The sequence below is a fragment of the Buceros rhinoceros genome, unplaced genomic scaffold, assembly GCF_000710305.1.
Source record: "Buceros rhinoceros silvestris isolate BGI_N320 unplaced genomic scaffold, ASM71030v1 scaffold9869, whole genome shotgun sequence".
Lineage (NCBI taxonomy): Eukaryota > Metazoa > Chordata > Aves > Bucerotiformes > Bucerotidae > Buceros > Buceros rhinoceros.
The window spans coordinates 9,213-33,414 of record NW_010430926.1 but is presented as its reverse complement, the minus strand read 5'-3'; the positions used below and the strand labels follow the sequence as shown (position 1 = coordinate 33,414).

Genomic DNA, 24,202 nt, shown 5'->3' with positions numbered 1-24,202 from the left:
CTCTGCCTTGCACCCTGGCTGCCCGCGGTGTGTAGGCGGCTGTACAGCTCCCGCGACAGGGTGAGTGCGCTGGGCTGCCCGGCAAGGATGGGGCGCGGGGAGTCGTTCCGCCTGCCTGAAGTTGGCCTGTAGCGACCTCCCAGAGGCGGCGGCCCTGCGTATAGAGGGTGGCCTTTCGGGACAGGCGATGTTAGCCCGGGGTGACCGTTTCCCGCTGCAGTGGCGTTTGCGTCCCCTTGTCAATAGTGGGACTTTCCGTCCCAAGTGGAGGAATACTGCAGGGGTGACGGCAGATAATGGTGCTTAATGCTGTGCGTTGATACTAGCAAAGAACTCCGGGCTTGCTTTCTTATCTGCCGGGCCCGGAGCTGACATACATAGTAAGAGTGATGAGCTTTGTGTATCGCCCAAATCGGTGACCAGACTTTTTCGGTAAAGTGTTACTCTTTGCCATTTGGGGTCTCCTGGTTCCTGATGCTGAAAGCTTTGAAGAGCAAATAATCCACTTGTCTTCAAAATCTTGTGTTACTTCTAATAAGCAGCAGTAACAAAGTTTTTTTACTGTTGGACCTTTCAGTGTGTGAACCAAGGAAGTCAGGCTGGTGTTCTGCATTTTTTTAATTTTGCCAACATAACTGTTATCTTTGGCTTCCCTTTCCCCAAACTCTGCTAGCCTCTTATGATAAGGTCACTGCTATTCTTACCATGCTTGTGAAGAATGATGTCCATAATGGTCCCTTAAATCCAGTTCTCTTTATCCTTAAGTTTACTATTTTAACAAACCTGAAACTGCTTTAGGTTTTCCAAGTCTCTGTATGTATAAGAACATAAACACTTTAAGCATACTTACTGATTATGCAGAGTGTTCCATAAATCTTTATGTATGTATACTAAAATGAAATGCCAGCATTTTAAACACTGATGTATCTCTCTTCACCCGATGCCTCTTCTAGAGAAGAGAATTAATTCTTTTTTTAAAGGCCAAGTCATATTGTACATAGAGACTGTAACCATGGTTTATGAAAAAACTTTCTGTTTTGCAGGAAAGATTAGATATGTCAATGTATCCTGTTGAAAGCATTAGGAACTTCAGTATTATAGCTCACGTAGATCATGGCAAAAGTACACTAGCAGACAGATTGTTGGAAATTACAGGTAAGTGTTTTCATTGTATACTGCCTTTCCTTGACGTGTAAGATGACATGTAGGTTTCTGTAGCCTTGATTATTACTGACATTTCCAGTATCTTTGCTTTTCTAGTGTCAGGTTGCTTGTGCTGTTAGGCTGCCAGCTGTGTAGTGTTACAGATGTGAATATGAAGTACTTTCTGGCTGAGATCTCCCTGCAAGTAGGGGTAAGGAAGTGTGTAATTAACTCAAGGGATTATGTATTTTGGAAAGAAACTGAAAAGGAGTGTACTTTCTTTTTCAAAATTCTGCTCCTGTAATTCCTGACCAATTGCCCATTAGGCCAGTACACAGCAAGTTATAATGTTTCCTGCCAGCGTTTGGGAATGACGTAGGAATTCTGGACAGAGCAGTTTTCAAAAGTGTTATTGAAACAGGGCTGCTTGTGCATAGATGAAAATAGTGATTTGTCCTCTTGTGAGCAAACCATAAACAACTGCCTTTCATGGTGGTGAAGCTGGTATGATGCTATATTCTAAGTTTTAGAAATGTACTGCCCTGTGTTGATTTAGATTTAGTGTGTAGAATACCTGCTAGTAATTAAGTGTAAGTTCCATGGATTCTCAGCTATATAGACTTGCTTTTTCCTTCACTTTAGTCATTGGTGAAGTTGTGTTACTTTAATCTTCAGGGTTATTTATTTTGTCCTCATTGGACTTCAGTGTTTTTATTTCTGTGTAATTGTTGAGAGTAAAGAAAACTGTTCCCCTTTAAAGTGCTAAGGGATCTTCACAACTATAAGTGACCCTGAAACTAGGCTTTCCTTGGGAGAGAGAGACAGAGGTTGCCTTAGAGGGTTCTCTAAGGTAACCTGTAAAGCAATTGCTGTATCTCCCAAAAGGAGACTAATTTCAGGGCAGAGCTTAAATTAGCTACTCAGAAATAGCCTTTGGAAGAGTTTTACTTTTCTCATTTAAGGGGTGAGCAAAATGAAACCTGGGACAGACACTTTTGATCAAAGTTATTCTTTATGATTACCTCCTGTGTGTCACTATGGGCAGTTTACCTGCTGCCTGTGACAGAATGGTCTTTTGAATTCAGGTCTGTCAAGCTCTATGATAATGCTCTGTTTGCATTTGAGAGTGGCATTGGTTGCAGCCATGGGCCTTGGAGCTGCTCTTCAGTGACAGGAGGTGAAATTTCTTCAAACATCAAAATTATTTAGCAGTCAATGGAATCTTTGCCTTTTCTTGGTCTCTGATTTAGCCTTACATGATGTTGCATGTCCTGCTTATTCAGCAGAGTATTTTATATAAACTCATAAAAATTTACTTAACAAATGTTGAGTTGAAGCATAATTTTATTTTAAAAAGAAGACATATGTTTAGCTTAATTAGATAGAAAATCTGCTTTTGCAGCTGCAAGTGCTGTGTTGTCCTGGTTAATGGCATTTTCAAGAATTATTTGAGAGCTAATATACTAAATGAGGTGATAAAACTGTTGCTTTTGTTTCAGGAACAATTGCCAAAACTGACCGAAATAAGCAAGTGTTGGATAAACTGCAAGTGGAACGCGAAAGAGGAATTACAGTTAAAGCACAATCTGCATCACTCTTTTACAATCATGAAGGAGTAAACTACCTCTTAAATCTTATTGACACACCAGTAAGTTAAGTATAAACAATATTTAAATCACACAAAGCTAAATACTTTTATATTAAAAGGAAGAGATTTCTACCTTATGTTTATTAAATTTTTTTTAAGGAATTATGAACATATAGATGAATGAAACCGTAATAAATTAGGAATCTTTGCAAAAGACTGTAAAAATACTGAAATTGTAAACACGTATTTTCTCCACAGGGTCATGTAGATTTCAGCTATGAAGTATCACGATCACTGTCTGCCTGTCAAGGTGTCATACTTGTAGTGGATTCAAATGAGGTGGAGTTCTTAATTCTTATTTTCTACCTAGGATTTCAGCAGTTTCTTTAAACAAGCTAGAGAGAAGATTAACTGTGTTTTAATTTTTTCATCAGTGTTTTTTCCCCATGTCTATCTCCATAAAAGTATTCCATTGCAGAAGAGTAGTAATATAATTGCTAATTTTTTTTTCCTGCCATCCTGAATTCTATAGGTAACTTTCTTTTAAGATTTAGGTCTTGTATTCTAGAGTAGTAATATAATTGCTAATTTTTTTTTCCTGCCATCCTGAATTCTATAGGTAACTTTCTTTTAAGATTTAGGTCTTTTATTCTTTTTTTTTTTTTTTTAAATTAATGTTCTTGTTTACATTGCCTAAAAAATTAGGCCCATATATCCACAGTATATGCCCAAATAATAATTTTCCACTTCATCTGTTGTAAACAAAGGGGAAGACAACAATTTGTTCCTTTTTTTTCCTTTTCTTCCCCCTCATCCGCTCTGCTTCTGCCCTCTCGGTCCAGTTGTGATATTAAGCTTTATGCCCTCATTCAGTAACATCTTTATCTTTTCTCTTGCCTAGTACTTGGATCTGGATCTTCCTTTTTTCCTAACCAGGTGTTCTTTTGCCATCCTTAAGAAAGAAATGTGAGGTTCAAACCTTATAATTTGTTTTCCTTTTTGAAAATAACTACAGTAAGTTGAAGGTATTTTCCTGCCCTCTGGATAAACTCCAGAGTTTACCATGGTCTTATTACCATGATAAACATCTTTTTTCTTTGTCTTAGTCCATATGTGATTAGTTTATGGTGGACAAAGAACCTGTTTTTTGAGGTACCTGTTATCATCTTGGCTTTTCAGAAGTAAATAACATAGACAAAAATATTTGGTGCATAATGTATACATAATACTGTGTTATCTATAAGTAATTCCATGTAAGTGATCACACATACAACATTATTAGTTTGTCTGCTTGTGTTCAGATTATGAGAAAAGGTAATTTGTAATGTTGTTTTCTTTGTCAGCAATGTGTGTAATTAATAACCTTTACTTATTTGCCATCCCCCAAATGAAGGAGTGGATTGAATAGTGAAGTAATCGTATATCATATATATATAATTGTATAGTATGCCTAAAAAAAAACCAAACCACCAGAAACTCGGGGAGATTCCATATTAAACTTTTTCTAATGCTTATTTTCTAGGGTATCCAGGCTCAGACAGTGGCAAACTTCTATCTTGCTTTTGAAGCACAGCTTGCAATAATTCCTGTCATCAATAAGGTAATAAAGGTTTTAAAGCTTCATATTAAATGGTTGGGTTGTTTAAATGTGTAGAACATTGATAAGAAATGTATCCTCAAATAGAAGTATATAATGAAAAAATAACTAGAATGTAATAAGAACTTTGTGTATTTGCCGTCTGTTTCATGTTTTACAATAGTTGCTGGGAACGTCAGTTTATATTTCATAAAGTACAAATAGAAGCATTTTACAAGCAGCACTGAAAAATTATTATTGGAGTTTGTATGACTAATCAAGGTCAGAAACATTTCATAAATTGTGGTAAGGAAATCTGAAGCAGTTATAGTTTGCAAACAAATAAGCTTTAAGCAAACTAAGGGCTATAGTATGAAAAACAACTGACCATTTAGGTAATACTCAGTACTGTGTATTTTATCCTAATGAGAACAAGCTGAAGTTGTAGCATTCCAGGGTTTCAGATTGACTTGATGTTAAATACAGGTGAGAATATGTAGCTGGTATGGGCATTTGGGCATGAATGGTCAAGAAAGGTGCAGATTAACCTTTCGATCATTTAACAGCAGTCCTGGCTAACCATGAAGGTACCCATTGACTGGAGGTTAGCAAATGTGACACCCATATACAAGAAGGGCTGGAAGGAGGATCCAGGGAACTACAGGCCTGTCAGTTGGACCTTGATGCTGGGGAAGGTTATGAAGCAGATCCTCTTGAGGACCATCCTACAGGATATCAGGATGTCACACAGGACAACCAGGTTATCAGGCCCAGTCAGCACGGGTTTATGAAAGGCAGGTCCTGCTTGACTAAGTTTACCCCCTTAGTGGATGAGGGAAAAGCTGTAGATGTTGTCTGCCTAGATTTTAGTAAAGCCTTTGACACTGTTTCCCACAGCATTCTCCTGAAGAAACTGGCTGCTCATGGATTGGATGGGCATGCACTTTGGTGGATGAAAGACTGGCTGGATGGCCAGGCCCAGAGAGTGGTGGGGAACGAAGAGTTCAATCCAGTTGGCAGCTGGTCACAAGCGGTGTTTCTCAGGGTTCAGTACTGGGGCCTGTTCTCTTCAGTACCCTTATCAATGATCTGGATGAGGTGATAGAGTGCATCCTCAGTAAGTTTGTAGGTGACACCAGATTGGATGGGAATGTTGATCTGCTTGGAGGTAGGAAGGCTCTGCAAAGGGATCTGGACAGCCTGGATCAATGGATGAGGCCAATGGTATGAGGTTCAACAAGGCTGAGTGCCAGGTCCTGCACTTGGGTCACAACAACCGCCTGAAACACTACAGGCTTGGGGAAGAGTGACTGGAAAGCTGCACAGCAGGGTCCTGTGGTTTTTGGTCGCCAGACAGCTGAATATGAGCCAGCAGTGTGCCCAGGGTGGCCAAGGAGGCCAGTGGCATCCTGGCTTGTATCAGAAATAGTGTGACCAGCAGGTGTAGGGGAGTGTTTGTCCCCCTGTATGTGGCACTGGTGAGGCTGCACCTTGAATACCGTGTTCAGTTATGGGCCCCCCCGCTATGGGAAGGACATTGAGGTGCTGGACTGTGCCCAAAGAAGGGCAACTGAAGGATCTAGAGCACAAGTCCTGTGAGGAGTGGCTGAGGGATCTGGCCAGGAGAAAAGGAGGCTGAGGGGAGACCTTATTGCAATCTATAGCTACCTGAAAGGAGGTTGTAGCAAGGTGAGGGTCAGTCTGTTCTCCCATGTAAAAAGTGATTGGGCAACAGGAAACAGTCTCAAGTTGTACCAGGGGAGGTTTAGGTTGGATATTAGGAAAAATTTCTTCACCAGAAAGGTTGTTCAGCATTGGAACAGGATGCACAGGGAAGTTACCGTACCTGGAGATATTTAAAAGGCGTGTAGATGTGGTGCTGAGGGACATGGTGTAGTGGTGAACTTGGCAGTGTTATGTTTATGGTTGGACTCTATGATCTTAGAAGTGTTTTCCAACCTAAATGATGCTATGATTTTACTAATCCTGCTTTTTGAAATATCAGATTTTTAACATCTATGGTTTTCAAATTGGAAATTTCAAATTTGAGCAATTAAGAAGGCTGTCAGTGTGAGCTTGGATTGTCTTGTATTTATACGTATACTCTTGACTTAATTATTATTGTATCATTTCTGTGACACTTGAGTTGACTCCTTTAACTGAGAACACTTAAGAGTTATTTGTGTGGATAGGAAGGACTTAGATAATTTTGTATGTATGTAACAATCCTTTAGCCCATCATAATATACCAGTTTATGAACACTGGAATTCATTCTATTTGAAATATCTTTTTCTGGTGGATCTTTGAATGGCTTTTTACATAAATAACTCTAAGGGTTCTTGCTACAATAATCCGTATATTCCTCCATGTGCTTTAGTGTTTGTTTTTTTGATTTTGTTAAGGATGATAAACAGAGGAGATTACATAGGTAGCAGTCTTAATTTTAAATGAAATCCAAATGTGAAATCCAATTTTTGTGGACTGTATGATTGGAATTACAAGATCAGTTATTGCTCAGTTTAAATCTGTTGTTTTTTGTAGATGTATATTGTTCTTAATGTTCAATCCTATAAACAGTAGAGCTAGCAATTAATACTTTTTAATTACTTTGTAAAATAAAGATGTCTACCAGCTCTTGAACAAAGGTCTTTTGCCTAACGAAACAAACAAAAAATAGTCTAGTTACAGAGGGGATCTTTCCTGAAGTCAAGCAAGGAAGACTTTTTCTAAAATGGATCTTGATAAAGATCTTTTCCTGAAGACATCCAGTATTTACTTATAAATACATAAAAGTTCCTTGACGTGTGTATTTGGAAAGTACAGTGCTGGATTCTATGGAATATGTGGTTGGCTGTATATTTAGCAGTTTGTTTTTCAGATTGACTTGAAGAATGCAGACCCTGAACGAGTTGAAAAACAAATTGAGAAGCTGTTTGATATCCCTATAGATGAATGTGTAAGGGTAAGACCTCCTAAAGTTTTATAACATGGCTGATGGTATAGCTATACCTACTTTGTAGCTAATGAAGGACATGTATATGTACTAAATGAACAGGGCGTCACCTGTCTGCCTGTATGTCTGACATACATGATTTCTTTAAAGATTGTCTTCTGTAAAACAGGAGCGGAGAACTTACTGTCATTTAAAAATTCTAGTATGTCTTGATGAATGGCGTCAGATGGATTTTATATTATTTCTCATTGTGTGTCAATAAATTGTTTTCATTTTTACTGTTACAATAATTGCCATTTAGGAGAGAAAAAGAAAATTTTAGAGAACAATTCATAATCAAATAAGCATTTCATAGAGGCATTCTCAAGTGCGCTTCAGAGTGCTTTTATGGGTAGTAGTATCGTGGCTACCAAAACTAAGTAAACATTGACACTATTTAATAGACATATAAGACACGTCTTACAAAATTGTTGTTGGACTTGTTTTAGATTTCTGCTAAACAAGGAACAAATGTTGAAAAAGTTCTTCAAAAAGTCATCAAGAAGATTCCTCCGTAAGTGTGTATTTAATTATGAAACCTTGTAAGGTTAATTAGGAGACCATGAGTTGCATGTATACAGTATTGGCAGTAGTTTTGCATTTAATATTCACGTGATTTAAAGTCAATACTTTTAAAAAGAGATGTGAGAGAAACCTACTCTTGGAGCTGGTTAAGTCAGTTTCAAACTGCAGATCAGAAAAAGTGACTCCAGATTTGAGATACCTTTGAAAAAATGAATGTGTGAATATCAGCACTTCTTAAGAAGTGGGAGAGGAAAATTAACTCAGTCTGAAATGAAAGATGAGGGGTGAGCCACTAAAAATGATACTTTTATGACTCTTTTTATATAGCTTCCATGAAACTCAGTGTTTGAGGATGTGTGCTGTTACTCCTTTTGAACATTGCATTGTTAAAATGATAAAGGTAATTAAAATCTGCTGCCTTTAGAGTGTCATATTCTGAACTGAACCTTTAAAATACTTTTATCTAAGAATGTGACAAAGCTGTTCAGTTACAATTGTTTCACTCAGCATATTGCTTTTCATTCTTTTTTCCTCCTATTAGCTAATAATTGTAGTCCTCATATTAGTTAGTAATTATAGTTAAAAAAACACAATGAAAATCCAAAATTAGGTTTCCATGAAAGACGGTAAAACCAAAATATCAGTGGACTTTTTTAAACTTAGCTGTTAGAATGTAACTTGCATTTTTGTTGTCTCCAGTAATATATTTTAAGTATCAGTTTTACCTGATGTGAAATGGTTATGATGGATGTGCATTTGGTTTTGTTCTGTTTGTACTGCTATTGCACGTGGGGGAAATAACATGTAAAGATTTGCTGCATGATACGTGGCGAAACACTGAAATGATGTCTGGTATGTCTTTACTGAAAATTACTGGGTAGTTTTATCTATATTATTATGCAGGTTTTTTGTGTCGAGGTGCTCATTCAACGTTGACTAAAAAGGGCACTGCTAAATATATTGTTTTAATTTTTTTGTGACAGACCCCAGTGTAATACTGCTGATCCACTGAAAGCCTTAGTGTTTGACTCCACCTTTGACCACTACCGAGGCGTCATAGCTAACATTGCGCTCTTTGGTGGGGAGATTCAGAAAGGGCAGAAAATTGTATCTGCACACACAAAGAAAAGATATGAAGTTAGTGAGGTTGGAATTCTGACTCCAAATGAACAGCCAACGCATAAACTGTAAGTAAAAGTTTCTTAGAGTGAAACAGGTCATAAACTGATGTAAGATACAAAATCCTGCATTTCTGTTTGATTTTTGTTTTGAGTGGTAAAAGCTGGGAGATGGCTGGGGGTTTTGTTGGGTTTTTTTGTTGTTTTGTTTGCTAGAGGGATTTTTATTGATTACTTGTAATTTAATGTTCAGTGTAAGTCTTTGTCATTTTTGGGCATGCTGAGGCAGAAGCTTTTGCGGACTGCTTTTTGGGCACTGCTAGCAGGAGTAAGCCATTCTATCATCTATAGTACCTGGCACATCTGGACAGCTAGGCTTTTTGGTTTTTTTTTAAGACTAGCATTTGGTATTCTTATTCAGCTGTCCAATTTATTTCTAGGAACTACCATGTTTGAGAGTGGAAGGGAGTGGGGCTTCGTCTTAGTTATTGCTGCAGCATATTTTGAGGGTGGAAAACTTAAAATTCATGAACGCAACAGCTTCCAGAAACTGGCTCCTTATGGCAGGAGTGGGAAGAAAATCAGGTACTTAGAATTAGTGGAGAAGCTTTATCAGTTTGTGTCCAAGTACATGTTAATGACTTTTCTGGGAGATACTCAGTGAGACTGTGTTATTGTGTGTGGTGGGTTGAACCCAGCCAGCAACTAAGCACCCAACTAGCCACTTGCTCGGTCCCTCAACCCCAATAGAATGGGGCAGAGAATTAAAAGAGTACAAGTGAGCAAAGATTTGTGGGTCAAGATAAAGACATTTTAATAAATGAAGGAAAAAGAAAAATAAAATCAAATTATGCAATCAACTACTCACCACCTCCCACAAGCAGACTGGTGCCTTGCTAGTCTACAGTAATGGCCACCTTGGAAAGACTACACACCTTGGTCTGTATTGCTGAGCATGTCATATGGCATGGAATATCACTTTGGTCAGTTCAGGTCATCTGTCCTGGCTTTGTCACCTCCCAGCCTCTTGACCACCTCTAGCCTATTTGCTGAAGGGACAGCAAGAAATAGACAAAGCACTCATGCTGTACAAGCACTATTCAGCAATAGCTAAAATATTGGTATGTTAACACTGTCTTAGTTGCAAATGTAAAATGCAGCACCGTCCAGGGCTGCTGTGAAGACAGTTAACTGCAGCCCAAACCAGTACCCTGTGTTTTACTCATTATCTACCGTGGGTTCCTCTCCTAACAGCATAATGTGCTGATGGAAGGCATTTGTCTTTTGTTGTTTCTGCCACTTAGTAGATAAAGTTTGCTCTACTGGCAGCTGGGAACTGTTCTGGTTCTGTCTTAGATATGTGAGAACTTCCTTCTACCTCCAGCTTTCAAACTGGGTTTCAAACACAAGTTTCAAAATCCCCAGCTACAAAGGTACTGTTTGACTGTAAGGAAATAGAGCTACTTGAGTCTACGGATAGTTTGTCCCTTGAGGCAAAGTTTACAGCTCAGAAGGGAAAGAAATCTGGCTTATGGGCTTTCAGGGATGGCAATTTGTTTGAATTTCTGACGGAGCTAAGACAAGTGGGAAAAATAGTGGAAATACTGATAATGTCAAGAAGCATGTCCATATAATGCCAATTTTATTTAGATATGCTGGACAGGTGGGCTACCTGATTGCTGGAATGAAAGAAGTAACAGAAGCCCAAATAGGAGACACGCTGTTTTTGTATAAACAGCCAGTGGAGCCTTTGCCTGGCTTTAAGTCAGCGAAGCCAATGGTTTTTGCAGGTGAGGAGTAAACTGATACAAAGTGGAATTACTTCTTTCCAGTAGTAAGAAAGCTATTAGAGCTTAAAAAAATAATTGTCTGTTAAGAGTTGTGAGGATTAGAATTTTACCAAAGTTAAACTAAAGAGGCATGCCATTTATATAGCTTTGTGTAATTTTCTCTGTGACTTAACAGACAGGATCAATAATAGTTGCAGTCTTGATTTTATAGGAATGCAAGACTAACATTTTTAGCCATAGTTACTGCTTCTAATAAACTTGTGAGAGCTGGAAAAGGTTGAAGTTTTTTAAAAGTAGGTCCATTTTTGGCAATTTTTCATCTAGATAATCAGTTTTCCATAATTTCTGTGATTTTTATTTTTCTTTTAAAAATGAACAGCTGCCAAAGCTAATATTCAGAATGTTTCTGTAAAATATTTGACTTTTTAAGCTTACATAGTTCTGTTGAGCTGTTTCTACCAGCTTCAGAAACTACTACAAATACTATGGAAGATGTCTTTAGAAAGAAGTAAATTCTGGAAATTTGAACTGTCTCATGCAGATTAGGTGGTCTGTCTGTGAATGTAGAAAAGTGTAATTCTGTAAATTTTTTTGTATGCACATATGTCGTGTTCTTGGTGTAGAGCAATCAACATTTTCTGAACATGTGGTGATGTGAAAAGTGAGACAGTAGAATCTGTTTCACGTAATAATTATACAGACAGCTGCTTTTATTTCAAAAACTATAAAACTATAGAAACATTTGCAACTTTGTTAAATGTGGCACTTTTTTTTTGTGCCATTCACCCTTACCTTTGAAGGAGCATCTCCATAAAATTTGTCTTCTTACTCACTTATGCTTAAGCTATATGTTTATGCTGCAGCCCTGCAAAACAGTGGGTATACTCAATTGTGCATTTTCCACAACTGTGAAGGATTAGATGAGTGTGATATCACTACCATTATGGTTTGAATGTTAATTCCTGGTTTTATGAGGTAATAGAAAACTTTATTATATTTTTAACTAGTTTTTTGGGGGGAAAAAATAAAAGGCAAAAACACTCCTTGCATTGTTTTTCACACCTTTAAAATTGGAACAGGAAGTAAGCTATTTCTGATTTTATTAGTGTTCACTGTAAGGCATGTTTGAAAGCGAAGTACACACTACATAAAGCTCGCTCTCTATTACATCAATTCTACGTAAAATGTCTTGACAGGAATGTATCCTGTAGATCAAACAGAATATAACAATCTCAAAAGTGCTTTGGAACGGCTGACACTGAATGACTCCAGCGTAACTGTTCATCGTGACAGTAGCCTTGCCTTAGGAGCTGGATGGAGGTGAGGATTTTATACCGCTTTTATTTTTGGAATGGTTTGTAAATTGAGAATGCAAGTTTAAGTCAACTGAAGGTTGAATTAAAATGAATTCAAGATTAGGAACTTTAATTCAAATTAAGTATAGGTACAGATCAAAAGCATTTGATTTTCTTTCTCTACGCAGAGCGTGCAGCTTGTTACGATTGATAGTGTTTGTTCTCAAAGCCTCATTACTATTCAACCGTAGGATCATTTGGAGATTGTTCGCTATGCCTGGCATTGGCAGACTAGCTGTGTAAACATGCTGGAGGGGAAAAGAAACCCCTGTGAAATTCCAGGGGATATACAAATACTTTCATTGACAGGGTGTTTTTTTCCCAGGTTGGGTTTCCTTGGTCTTTTACATATGGAAGTTTTTAATCAACGTTTAGAGCAAGAGTATAACATGTCGGTTATATTGACTGCACCTACGGTTCCATATAAAGCTATTCTTTCCTCACCAAAGTTGATAAAGGTATGTAAGATTTATTACAGCTTTACGTAAAATAGCAGCTTAAAAACCTCCTATACTAAACATCTACACTTTTTTTTAATGTAGACTAGTACCTTATTTTATGGTAAACATTATAAACACCAATATTTAACTTAAAATTTTAATTTTTTTTTTTATTGTTAATTTTTATTATCTTTCCAGTTCAACATTATGTCTAACACCGGTCATTGAAAATGGGAATAAAGGACACATTTCTTGCTGTATTCTTTTAAGTGCATATTGACTGGACTGAGTTTAAAGCAAATGAAATAATCTTCCAGGTTTTATCAGTCAGAAAACACAAATATTTTTGGGAATAGCTTGTAATGCTACTGTAGACTGGTTGGGGCTGGTGAAGATGAGTTTTTGATCACAGTGAAATAGGCATATGCAATCTTCACAGGATCACAGAATGGTAGGGAAGAGACCAATGGGAGGGACCTCTGGAGATCATCTAGTTCAACTTCCCTGCTAAAGCAGTTATACCTAGAGCAGGTTGTGCAGGAACATGTCCAGGCGGGTTTTGAAAGTCTCCAGAGAAGGAGACTCCACAACCTCTCTGGGCAGCCTGTTCCAAAGCTCTGTCACCCTCAAAGTGAAGAAGCTTTTCTTCGTGTTCCGTTGGGACTTCCTGTGTTCCAGTTTGAGCCTGTTGCCCCTTGTCCTGTCGCTGGGAAACACTGAGAAGAATCTGGCCCCATCTTGACGCCTGCCCTTTAGGTACTTATAAGCATTGATAAGATCTCCTCTCAGTCTTCTCTTCTGCAGGCTAAGCAAACCAAGGTCTCTCAGCCTTTCCTTGTGAGACAGATGCTTCAGTCCCCTAATCACCTTTGTAGCCCTCCACTGGACTCTCTCCAGTTCTTTGTCTCTCTTGAACTGAGAAGCCCAGAACTGGACAGAGTAGTCCAGACTTGGCCTCACCAGGGCAGAGTAGAGTGGGAGGATATCCTCCCTTGACCCGCTGGCCACACTCTTAATGCACCCCAGGATACCACTGGCCGCCTTGGTCATGAGACTAACACTATTGCCTTATGGCTAACTTGTCCACCATGACTCCTTTTCAGCAAAGCTGCTTTCCAGCTGGCCAACTCCTAACCTTACTGGTGCATGGGATGATTGCTTCTCAAGAACCCTACACTTGCCCTTGTTGAACTTCATTAGGTTCCTCTCTGCTCAACTCTCCAGCCATCATTGAATTTGGCACCAAAATATTTCTGTGCTTAAGTTTGAGAGGTGGACTTATGAGGACCTGCTGAAAGGAGGCTGCAAATAGGCTGGCTCATTATTATCTAACATGTACCTCTAAATACTACAGAAAATCTGTAAATTCCAAACAGCTTATATAAGAAAGATCGCTGTACTTGCAAGGTGTAAGGCATAGACTCTTTTTCTTTCCATTTGTTTTGGTTTCTTCCTTGAGCAGTGTAGCAGCTAGGGATGAAGGAGTTGACACCTTTGGTGCGTAAGTGATTGCAGATTGCTGATGTGGGATACTGTTTTCAAATGAGGCCGGAAGTTGGGTCTTTATTCAAAAATACTGCCTTGTCAGGGGAAGTGATATAATCATTTGCTTAGGTGCCTTGGGGGAGGTGAATGTACATGCTAAGAAGCATGACCTTCCTTTTATTCTTACTTCAGAAGGATAACTCCAGCCCCTATTGGGATGTTGGACAACAAGAATTAGGTAATGAAAGCACTTTGCACAGGAATCGAAATCTTAATTTCTAAGCCCACTTCAGCCTGCAAGGGAACTGAACCCTGTCACCAAACTGTAGAATACGTGCAGCAGCTGTTTGCTGAAGTTGTGCTTTACACCTTATAGAATCATGATGGAGTAAGAAGAAAAATCCTTGCTCTATACGAAAGACAGATGGGAAGATGGACAGAAAGGCTTTTTTAATTTTATGCATATCCCTAGGTTGTAGTCCTAGTTCTAAGCAGTTCTGTTTAAAATTCACAGGATAAAATGCTTAAAACTATTTCCTAGTGAAAGTAATTCCTATAATCTTTCTATATAGTAATATTTAAAGTTATGCTGAACAGATATGTAGAAATCTCTTAAGATTTGCTTGTTATAAATTTGGGTTGCATAATTCACAAGTGTTTTCAAGCAATTGAAACATTTTTTACCATTTTTTCAATGCTGTTTTTGACTCCTTTGGTGTTCAGTCTACTTTTTTTGTAAAATTACATTATCTGTATTTGTTTTATTTGTTTGTTTTCAGGAGTTTGGTAAAGCAGAGATTACTATTATCAACCCTGCTCAGTTTCCTGATAAACTTTCAGTGTCTGAATACTTAGAGCCAACTGTTCTTGGTACTATTGTAACACCTCATGAATATATTGGGAAAATAATTTCTTTGTGTCAGGTTGGTATTTAGTTTTGGTTTTGTCATTTGCATTTTTAAGCTTATTTAAAGATACTAGATATTAGTACTTAAATAGTGTCTTCGACAGTAATTATTAAAATTTTTTTTCTTTCAGGAGTATTTAAACTTTTCATATATAAAATTACTTCAAACTACAAAATCCTTATAGTGCAAGTTAGCGATGAAGCTCAGTAACAGAAAAGAACATAGTTGAGTATCCCGCCCTAGACAAATTAACTGCTACTTCTGTTTTCCTGAAAGAATGGAATCTGCAGCAGGGGAGTAAGATCTGTTGGTTTTTAGAAGTATATTCCTGGAAAATACAGTTGTTTCACCTGCCATGCATATTGCCTTTATATAATTTCTTACAATATTTCTCTTAACATTTCAAAATACATAATACAAAAGAGTACAGTACTTGTATATCAGTACAGTGAAGTGTAAGATCTACTAAAGTGAATTCCTAAAATAACTTTAAGAACACCCTCCTGCCAGAAAAGATGATGAGCCTGTGACTCCAATGTATGTGAATATCTAATTTCAGTGAGATTTTATGGACCAATAATGACACATGTAAAAGGCAGCAGTAAGCAGAAGCTGTAAAGATTTCAGAAATTCAGCTTTTAGAGAGGACAGACTTGAATCATTTGTCCAGTTAAGTTACAACCACTTCATTTATGATGGTGCTGCAATTTGTTGTGGGACTTTAGCAAACTACCAATAAGAAAGTTACTTTGGGGCTTGAAGAACAGGAGTTCTCTTGTGTTACTGGATAGCTGTTCATATTAATGTGCTTTGTGTCTATTTGTAGAAAAAACTTGTCAAGGGGAACTGAACAATTTTTATTTGTCTAGGATCGTAGGGCAGTCCAGAAGGATATGTTGTACATTGATGAACAAAGAGTAATGCTAAAGTACCTTTTTCCACTGAATGAAATTGTGGTGGATTTTTATGATGCTCTTAAGTCTCTGTCTTCTGGTTATGCAAGGTAACTACCTCCTTCTTACACCCTTTCCCTCCCACCCCCACCCTGGACCCTGAAGGGGGGAACAAAAGATAAGAGAAGATGTGGAAGAGTACAAGCAAAGAATATTCTTTTGTGATGGTGCTGCAAATTAAGTCTTATATCACCTTTGATGAATTAGACTCACTGTGAAACTACATGGAAATACATCTGAAAAACACTAGAAGTGCATCACTACTAACAACCATTTTCTTTGGCGATGCATGGCTTTTTCAAATGTGAAAAGCAGCACTGGCTTATCTAGATGAGTAGGATATAGATGGTTCTTACTTGTCTGAAGTGACAAGGGATTTTCTATCAAAGGAGTCACTGAAACTTTACTTCTTACTGTATTGTCTCTTGGTGAAAAAGGGAATGTAACCAAATACCAATTCTTTAAAGCTAGTAAAAACAATAAACAAACTATATTTTAAACAAATAACACTTTATGTACATACTTTATTATTGTACTAAAGTAAATCATCTGTATTTTGAGATAAAATGTGCTGCTGTGGGTGGATTCTATAAATTCAGTGACTAGAACGCTCCTCAGCTGCTTGTGAAGAGCCTTTGTCAGTTTAAAGGAATGGAGAATGTTGCACAGCAGATGGGCTTATGCAACAAGAGGCTCAACAGCCCTTACAAACCTGGTATGTAGAGATGTTGTTAGTAAGATGTATTACATTTTGACAGGAACAGGTACGCCTAATGACATTAGTCATTTTATAAGCATAAAAATGAATTTTATTGGAGGACTGAATTTGGTTTCAGTTTGTGTTTTCTTAAATATAAAGGGTAAAGTAAGGTGTGTTTTGTGCAGGTTTCTGTATATTTGAAGTAGAAGCATAAGCAAAAGTGGGGAGGCAAAAAGGACAGGTACAAGAAATAAGGGGATGGAGATTTTGAATTTTCTCTCAGGATCTATCTCTCCAATTAGATAATGTCTTGAAACAGACGGGAGTTTTATCTCGTTAGCAGAATTATGCTGTGTTTCCCTTGATTCAGCTGTGATTGCAAACAATGTTGCATTGTCGTCTTTCTTGATGCTTACTTCCTAACTGACTCTCTACTGTTGCTTGTGTATTTAATGCTGTCAATAATCATGCTTGTGTTGTATCAATCTGTTGACATAACTGTGGTTTATCTAAACCAATTAATATAGAAGTACTTTGAAATATTCAAAGGATTTATTTTCCCCTCTGTTCTGGTATTACTTTGAGATATATATATATATAAAAAACATGTATCTGTGCATCTCTTTAAGAATTTCTGCAAACTGACACACAGACAGCAAGGCCCATACCTACCAAAGGAGAAATACAGTGTGCAAATGCAGAAGAAAACTTGGTTGTCAGAGAGAATGATAATAGAGTTTCCAGCTAACAGAAAAGAAGTGTTTGATTAAACTCTTTAAGAGATTGCAGTAAGAATGTAGATTTTTGATTGATTTACCTTGTTCAGAAGCTGGAAGACAGGATGTCTTGTGCTGCCTTGGAGATGAGGTTTATCTGCAGTACATTTCTAGTCCAGTCTTGCATAAGGGAGACATACTGAGAGGCTCTTAAAAACTGTGCACCTATTTTAATAAAAAGTTTGAGAGTTTTATTAAGAAATCTGTCTAAAACTGAAACTTTATGGAACACAGAGTGCAGAATATAATTTTTACAAAATCACTGAGTTTTAAACTCCTTTCGTTTAGTTTTGATTACGAAGATGCAGGATACCAGGCAGCAGACCTTATAAAAATGGATGTTCTTCTAAATGGAAATCAAGTTGAAGAACTGGCAACGATCACACACAGGTAGGTTGACTGGATTCTCTGTTCCAAAGATGTAAGACTTCGTATTAATATAGAATGAAAACGTATGTATGTATGATGATTACACGACAAATATGTATGTAAAGAGCATTGAGGATTTTACCTCATCACAACTTTTGGACATGATCTTAAAAAGAGGCATTTAAGTGCTAGATACATTTTTGTGGTCATGTAGGGCAGGGAGAAGAAGGAAATGCAAAATGATCTTTTAAGGAGCTGGAAAAACTTAAATACAGACTAGTCTAGGAGATGTGAGATGAATTGTTTATGGCACTTACTATTTACTACTGAAAAACTGAAAAAAAAAAAATTATGCTCCCAATATTTCCTGTTCTGTAGAAGTTTGTTGTTATCTTGTGCCCAGGCAGAGTACCAGAAGAAAGTAAGTATTTACTGGATGTAATTACCTCAGAAATTTTTTTACTAAACTGATTCAGTTTCTGTACGTTTCCGAGGAAAATTTGCTGGTGAGAATAATGCCTTCGTGCTTCCAGCCTCTCCCCTTGCTTTCTTCTCACAAAGTCTTCCTTCTGTAACTTCAGCATCCCTTTCCAGTAATCTGGAGATCAACATTTTCCAGATTTTGTTTTGGGATTTATTTGGGGTTTTTTGGTCTTTCTTAAAATACTAACCTGTAGTTGCTAAAAATTTGTATTGCGTTGTATTTTTTACATAACTTCAATCCTGAAATCCTTGGAATTCCTTACTTTCAGAAGATTGACATAGGAAAAGGGAAACCTTACTTTGTTCAGAAAGATTGTGGGGCTGGAGTGGAATAACTCTCTTGTATATGTTTACTACTTAATGTGTTTTTCTTAAAAATGCAGGGTTTAGCAATCTATCTGCATCTCTTACTTTTGAGAAGATGCAAAGTGGAGTGGCCAACCTTGCAGAAATTAGTTATTGCTTTAACATGTGTTTCTTGATGAATTTAGCTTGTACCTCTGAACTGTTTCATTATTAATGACAGCCTTTCTTTTAGCTTTAGATCACAAAACATTTTAACTTGTAGTCAGCATTCATTCTGCTCCTGCTTCACTTATTCTCAGTCCTCTCACTGTGAATAGATATCTGTCTGTACAAAAAGAATAATGCTGAATTACTTTGGAGAAAGAATTACTGAGGGTACTGTAAGCTGAGTATTTAGCTAGCCATTATTATTTTTCCTACTTATACAAATAAATATCTTCTAAAACTATAATGCCTAATGAACATTACTGAAGTACTTCACGCTTGAACTGTTGGCTTTCTACAGATAGCAAGAAGTCACATTGTTGGATGAAAACATGTAAAACTGTTTTCAGTTGTATGTTTCTAAAAAATGTTGGCTAAATATGGATGTTTTTAGAGAAGAGACCCATTTGTTCTCAGTGGCTTGTGCAAGTATTTGTTTAGTAGCTTCTTTAGACCTTTTGTTATTTTTCTCCTTCCAAAATCTGAAGCAGATGCTGAATATATATAGTTGGATAGTTTTTATCAGCAGATGTCAAGAATATCATAGATACTTTTTAAATATATATTGTTATATAAAAACAGATGTTCTAAAAATAATTCTGTCATATGTAAATCTTTTGACCTTTTGGGCCTACGGTCAATGGAAATCCTCCTTGACCTAGGTTTAAATTTGCATTTGAAGCTCTGACAGTAGTCAAAATAGCTTCAGTGGAGATAATCAAGGTGTTTATTATCAGCATTTTAAATTTAGTTGAAGATCTTCTGTTAATACAATCTTATCACCTGTTTGTATGAAACAGGTGACATACAGAAACCACTCATTAGATGTAAAATTATGATCTGATCTGCTTATCTTTTGCGTTAAAATGAGGAAAATCTCTACCAAAATCCTTTTACCACTTTGGATACTATGGATATATTTTTGGGGTTGTATTGCTCTTTCTGAAAACCCCGTTGAATTTCTTTTTCAGTGACAAGGCATACGCTACTGGTAAATTCCTGTGTGAACGCTTAAAAGATGCTATACCTAGACAGTTGTTTGAAATAGCCATCCAGGCTGCTATTGGCAAGAAAATCATTGCAAGAGAAACGTAAGTGATGCCCTTCCATTTCCTTTTTTTTTTCTCCTCCTTATTTTAGCTACTTAAAATACGGACTTTTAATGTCTTACCTAAATAGCTTCATACATTACAGCACTTTGATTTTACTGTAAAGTTGTATTTTTTTTGCATATGCTACAGGACCTCTGGGGAAAAAAAAATAAAATACATTTGAGCTGTGACTATGAGGACTTTGTATAAATTTAATTGAAAAAAAATTATTTTAAATTCTTATAGTCAGCATTGCACTTTTTGGGTAGAATGTAACTTGCAACATCCTACCCTTGTGTCCACTTCCTGTTTGGCAGTGGAAAAAGTTTCTTACTACTGAAAAAAATTAGCTAGTTGTGGAATAACTTAATCTCTGGGTGAGTCAGCAAAAAAAAAAAAAAAAAGAACTGAATTGTGCTGTCCCAAAAGAAATGTGTTGCAAGCTGCACAGACAGCTGTTTCTTAGCAGCACTCCTTTTAGAGCAAACCGCTTCCTTGTTGTTGTGTTTCTTGTCACATTTTTGCTGTTGCTGTATAAATAGGATTTAAATTGAGGTAAAAGAATTAAAGATAGGGATCTAAGCAGAGGTGCTGTAAGAATTTGTGTGTACGTATCTATTTATGCACGTATGTAACACGTACTGTGAATCACAGCAGAAATCCTCCATAAAAAAGATTGTAATTTTTAGGCACAGATTATACACCCCATGGGATATTTATAAAATTAATAAATGTGAATTCTCTTCTTTACAGAACTTCTGTACACAAAATATGAAAATGTGATTCCAGTCTATCTTACAAAACTAGTTGAGAAACAGCACTTAGCATTTTAACACCTCAGTATTTAGCTTCACATATGAATGATGTCCTAATATGTTAACGTTTATTTTATTTTACAGACTGAAAGCTTACAGAAAAAATGTTGTCGCAAAATGTGTAGGTATTTTTTTCATTTTTTGATGTTTGTGATGTATGTAAACATAGAAGCCTTGTTAATGTGACAGGCCTACCTTTACCCAGAAACCCAGGAAAGACACTTTCTGCTTGTGCTCTGAAATGTCAGTGGAATATTAACAGATACTTCTAGGCTTTTATTTTAAAATTCAGCTCATGTAACATCTAGTTGGCAGCTTTCAGGAAGAGTGGATCAGAAAGAGTAATGGCTTTTTCAAAATTACACACTTAAAGAGTGAATTCACTAGTGTGTCCATGTTCACTCCTGTCTCACCATTTTCTAATAGTTGTAGACATACAGTAAACGTATGTCTGTGTACACACATATATATGTAACTTCACATTTCCTAAATTGTTATTTTGTTTTCAGGTGACTTAAGAAACTATAAAAGTTCTTTTTTAGAAAATTGATTGTGATTAGACTTTTACTTGGGCTTTCAGTAATACGTAATGGTAAGGCCTTAAATATGCAGTAGCTGACTATCAACAAGACAAGACAAAACTATAGGAAAAATACTATGTATCTCGGAGGCAAACGTGGCGGGGGGGGGAAAGCCCAAGTGTTCCTTCCTCTATTATAAAAGTTCCTTCAACTGTTATAAAATTCTTCTGCTAGGCACAAATGTGGGATGGTGTTTGTTGAACATTGTGTAAGGATTCAGTTAATCTATCACATAAGCTCACAGTGCTAGTCAGGATGCCCCAGTCTATCTGAACTGGCATCCTGCTGCTGTTCCGCGGGGTTCTGGATATCTTACAGGTTGTGTCTAATGTCACAATGTAAATATATATATCTTTAGGTAACTGAAATCAGCCCTCAGTTGTCCAAATGAACATGCTTACCTGGCCCCTTGTTCTTTCTAACTAATGGCCTTTTGGGGATAACTTTAGATTATAAAATAATGTTTTGTCATAACTATCCTTTCTGACTATTTTTAAGTCCATGAGTTTTGTGTTTTTGAAATGTACTGCAGTTGCATTAAAGCTTACAAAAATTTTTCCTTTTCTTAGTATGGTGGAGACATTACAAGAAGAATGAAGCTTTTAAAGAGGCAAGCAGAAGGCAAGAAGTTGATGAGAAAAATTGGCAATGTGGAAGTACCAAGAGATGCCTTTATACGTGTTTTAAAGAGACAAACTGACAAATAGAGACCGGTGACATTCAGCTGATTATTCTTTCAACTTTTTGTGGACAGTAGCATAATGAACTAGTGTATAACTTAACACTGTGAGGGGGAACATATTTGACTTTAAAAGGTATAAATTAAATGTATCTAGGAACATAAATTAAAAATGTACAGATACTAGTAGTTTATTATGAAATTAGTTATTTAATTTGACTTGACTGAATCTAAAAGTTGTCAGTATTGCTTTTCATTGTATTTCATTGTTTTCATACTTTTAAATTTTAATATATCATTATGTTTTATTTTTGCATTGCAAGTCTTTGTATGAGAAGACAGGAGAAATGTGGCAAAAATAATTGAAAGGTATGTATAGATAAATGATGCTTTTTTAAAATAAAAGTTTTAACTGTTGCCACAAAAATATCAAGCTACTTCCTGTTTACCTTCTGAAGTTAGGAAATCATGATGGTGCTGGGAAATCACATGAGGAAAAACTGATCATGATTTTTTTTAAATGTACCACACTATTTTAAGCAACAATTAAGTTGTGTCAGTTTACCATTAATACAGCCTAGCTCTGCTGATGTCCGAAGAAATCATAATTTCTATACAAGAGAGAAAGTACTGGCTCTGTACTAAGGAAGAAGGCAGAAGCTAAAAGTAAGCTAGAGATTATCCAGATAGTAAATCTTTCATAAAGTTGCTGAGTATGACATATGAAATATGTTACCTAGTTGAAGTCATATGAATGGATAAAGCTACTTTGAGAATGAGACTAGAACTCCTCAATCTTTTAGCCTTATTATAATTACCTGAAGCAAAAAAAAAAAAAGGAATTTGTAGTCTAATTCTGAGAGGACTTGTACCTGATTAACTGGTTAGTGCTAATAACAGTAAACGAAGTATTAGTTTTTGACAGAAAATTATGATTCTAGACAGTCACTTGCCCCCCACCCCCGCTTTGAAATATACTTTAAAATCTTCTCTAGAAAAAGGAAAAAAAATGTTTAAGGGGATGTGCCACATGATGTTAGAAATTACTCATTTACCCAAGAATCAATAACTTAAGACTTACTGAACTTGAAAGTGCTTGCTTTGCCATTTAGATTTTAACAATGGACTGCAAGGTAATGTGTAAAACAATGTGATTTCATGGTTGACTTATTTTTAGTAGCTGACAAGTGGTATTTTGTAATTACATTTAGGACTAACTGGCTGAACTGGTTTCTGAGAACAAAGGTGAAATGCAGGGGGTCATTAATTCGGCTGAGCTTCCTCTCGCACTTTGCCTTATCCCATGCAGTGATGACTTTTGGGAAGCTGGGGAATCGGCTTAGCCCAGAGTTGTCTGAATACTGCATCATACTAAGAACGGAAACAAAGTGAAGCCTTGAAATCCCTTAACAAATAAAATGTCTCTTAACAAATAAAAAGCTCCATACAGCCACTATTCAGTATTAGACATCACCAAATTAGCAAAAGAACAAGTACAGGTTAAATCTTGCTCACAGGAGGGTAAGGGCCATCAGACCACCAAAGATAAACTTTCCAGATAGTATAATCCACTCAGGCACAGCCCTGCCAAATGTCACATATCAGGGGATAAAAGCCTTAAGTTTTGGGCAGGAAAATTGGAAGCATATGGAGACCCTTCCGCCTTGGCCAGGACCAGCCAAGGTTGCTCTGCTGGGAGTATGGAACCCTTACCTGGAGGGGTAAGTGAATATTTAGCATATTGTAAGTTTGTGAACTTGAGGGATTGATTAACATGTAATCTTTAGTGCATGTGGGGTCATTACAGTGTATTCTTACTTTTTAAGTACCAACAGTGCATTCTTCCATTGTATCCATGAAAACCTGCAACAGTGGCATAATAAACCTGTAAGTGAACTTCAAATGCACAGTTTTCTTGCACCTTGCAGTCCGGTAAACCTGTAAATGAAGTTCAGTGAGCCGTTTGCTTGGATCTTGCAGTCATTTTTCATCACAGTAAGAAAGTAGGGGTAAGTGAATATTTAGCATATTGTAAGTTTGTGAACTTGAGGGATTGATTAACATGTAATCTTTAGTGCATGTGGGGTCATTACAGTGTATTCTTACTTTTTAAGTACCAACAGTGCATTCTTCCATTGTATCCATGAAAACCTGCAACAGTGGCATAATAAACCTGTAAGTGAACTTCAAATGCACAGTTTTCTTGCACCTTGCAGTCCGGTAAACCTGTAAATGAAGTTCAGTGAGCCGTTTGCTTGGATCTTGCAGTCATTTTTCATCACAGTAAGAAAGTAATTGGAAGTATCTTACAGACTGAAATGATA

General features: G+C 36.9%; 1 protein-coding gene across 1 annotated transcript; it reads left to right on the top strand.

Moving 5' to 3' along the window:
• Window positions 1-36: 36 nt before the first annotated feature.
• Window positions 37-22,050, top strand: GUF1 (GUF1 GTPase homolog (S. cerevisiae)). The gene is made up of 17 exons (XM_010143207.1): window positions 37-60; window positions 1,044-1,155; window positions 2,643-2,791; window positions 2,990-3,070; window positions 4,254-4,331; window positions 7,187-7,270; window positions 7,750-7,814; window positions 8,809-9,012; window positions 10,594-10,733; window positions 11,930-12,053; window positions 12,414-12,546; window positions 14,793-14,936; window positions 15,791-15,924; window positions 17,639-17,740; window positions 19,684-19,803; window positions 20,703-20,739; window positions 21,769-22,050. Exons 2-17 carry the CDS (start codon window positions 1,056-1,058, stop codon window positions 21,904-21,906), a joined length of 1,833 nt encoding a protein of 610 aa, XP_010141509.1. The 5' UTR covers window positions 37-60; window positions 1,044-1,055; the 3' UTR covers window positions 21,907-22,050.
• Window positions 22,051-24,202: the final 2,152 nt, after the last annotated feature.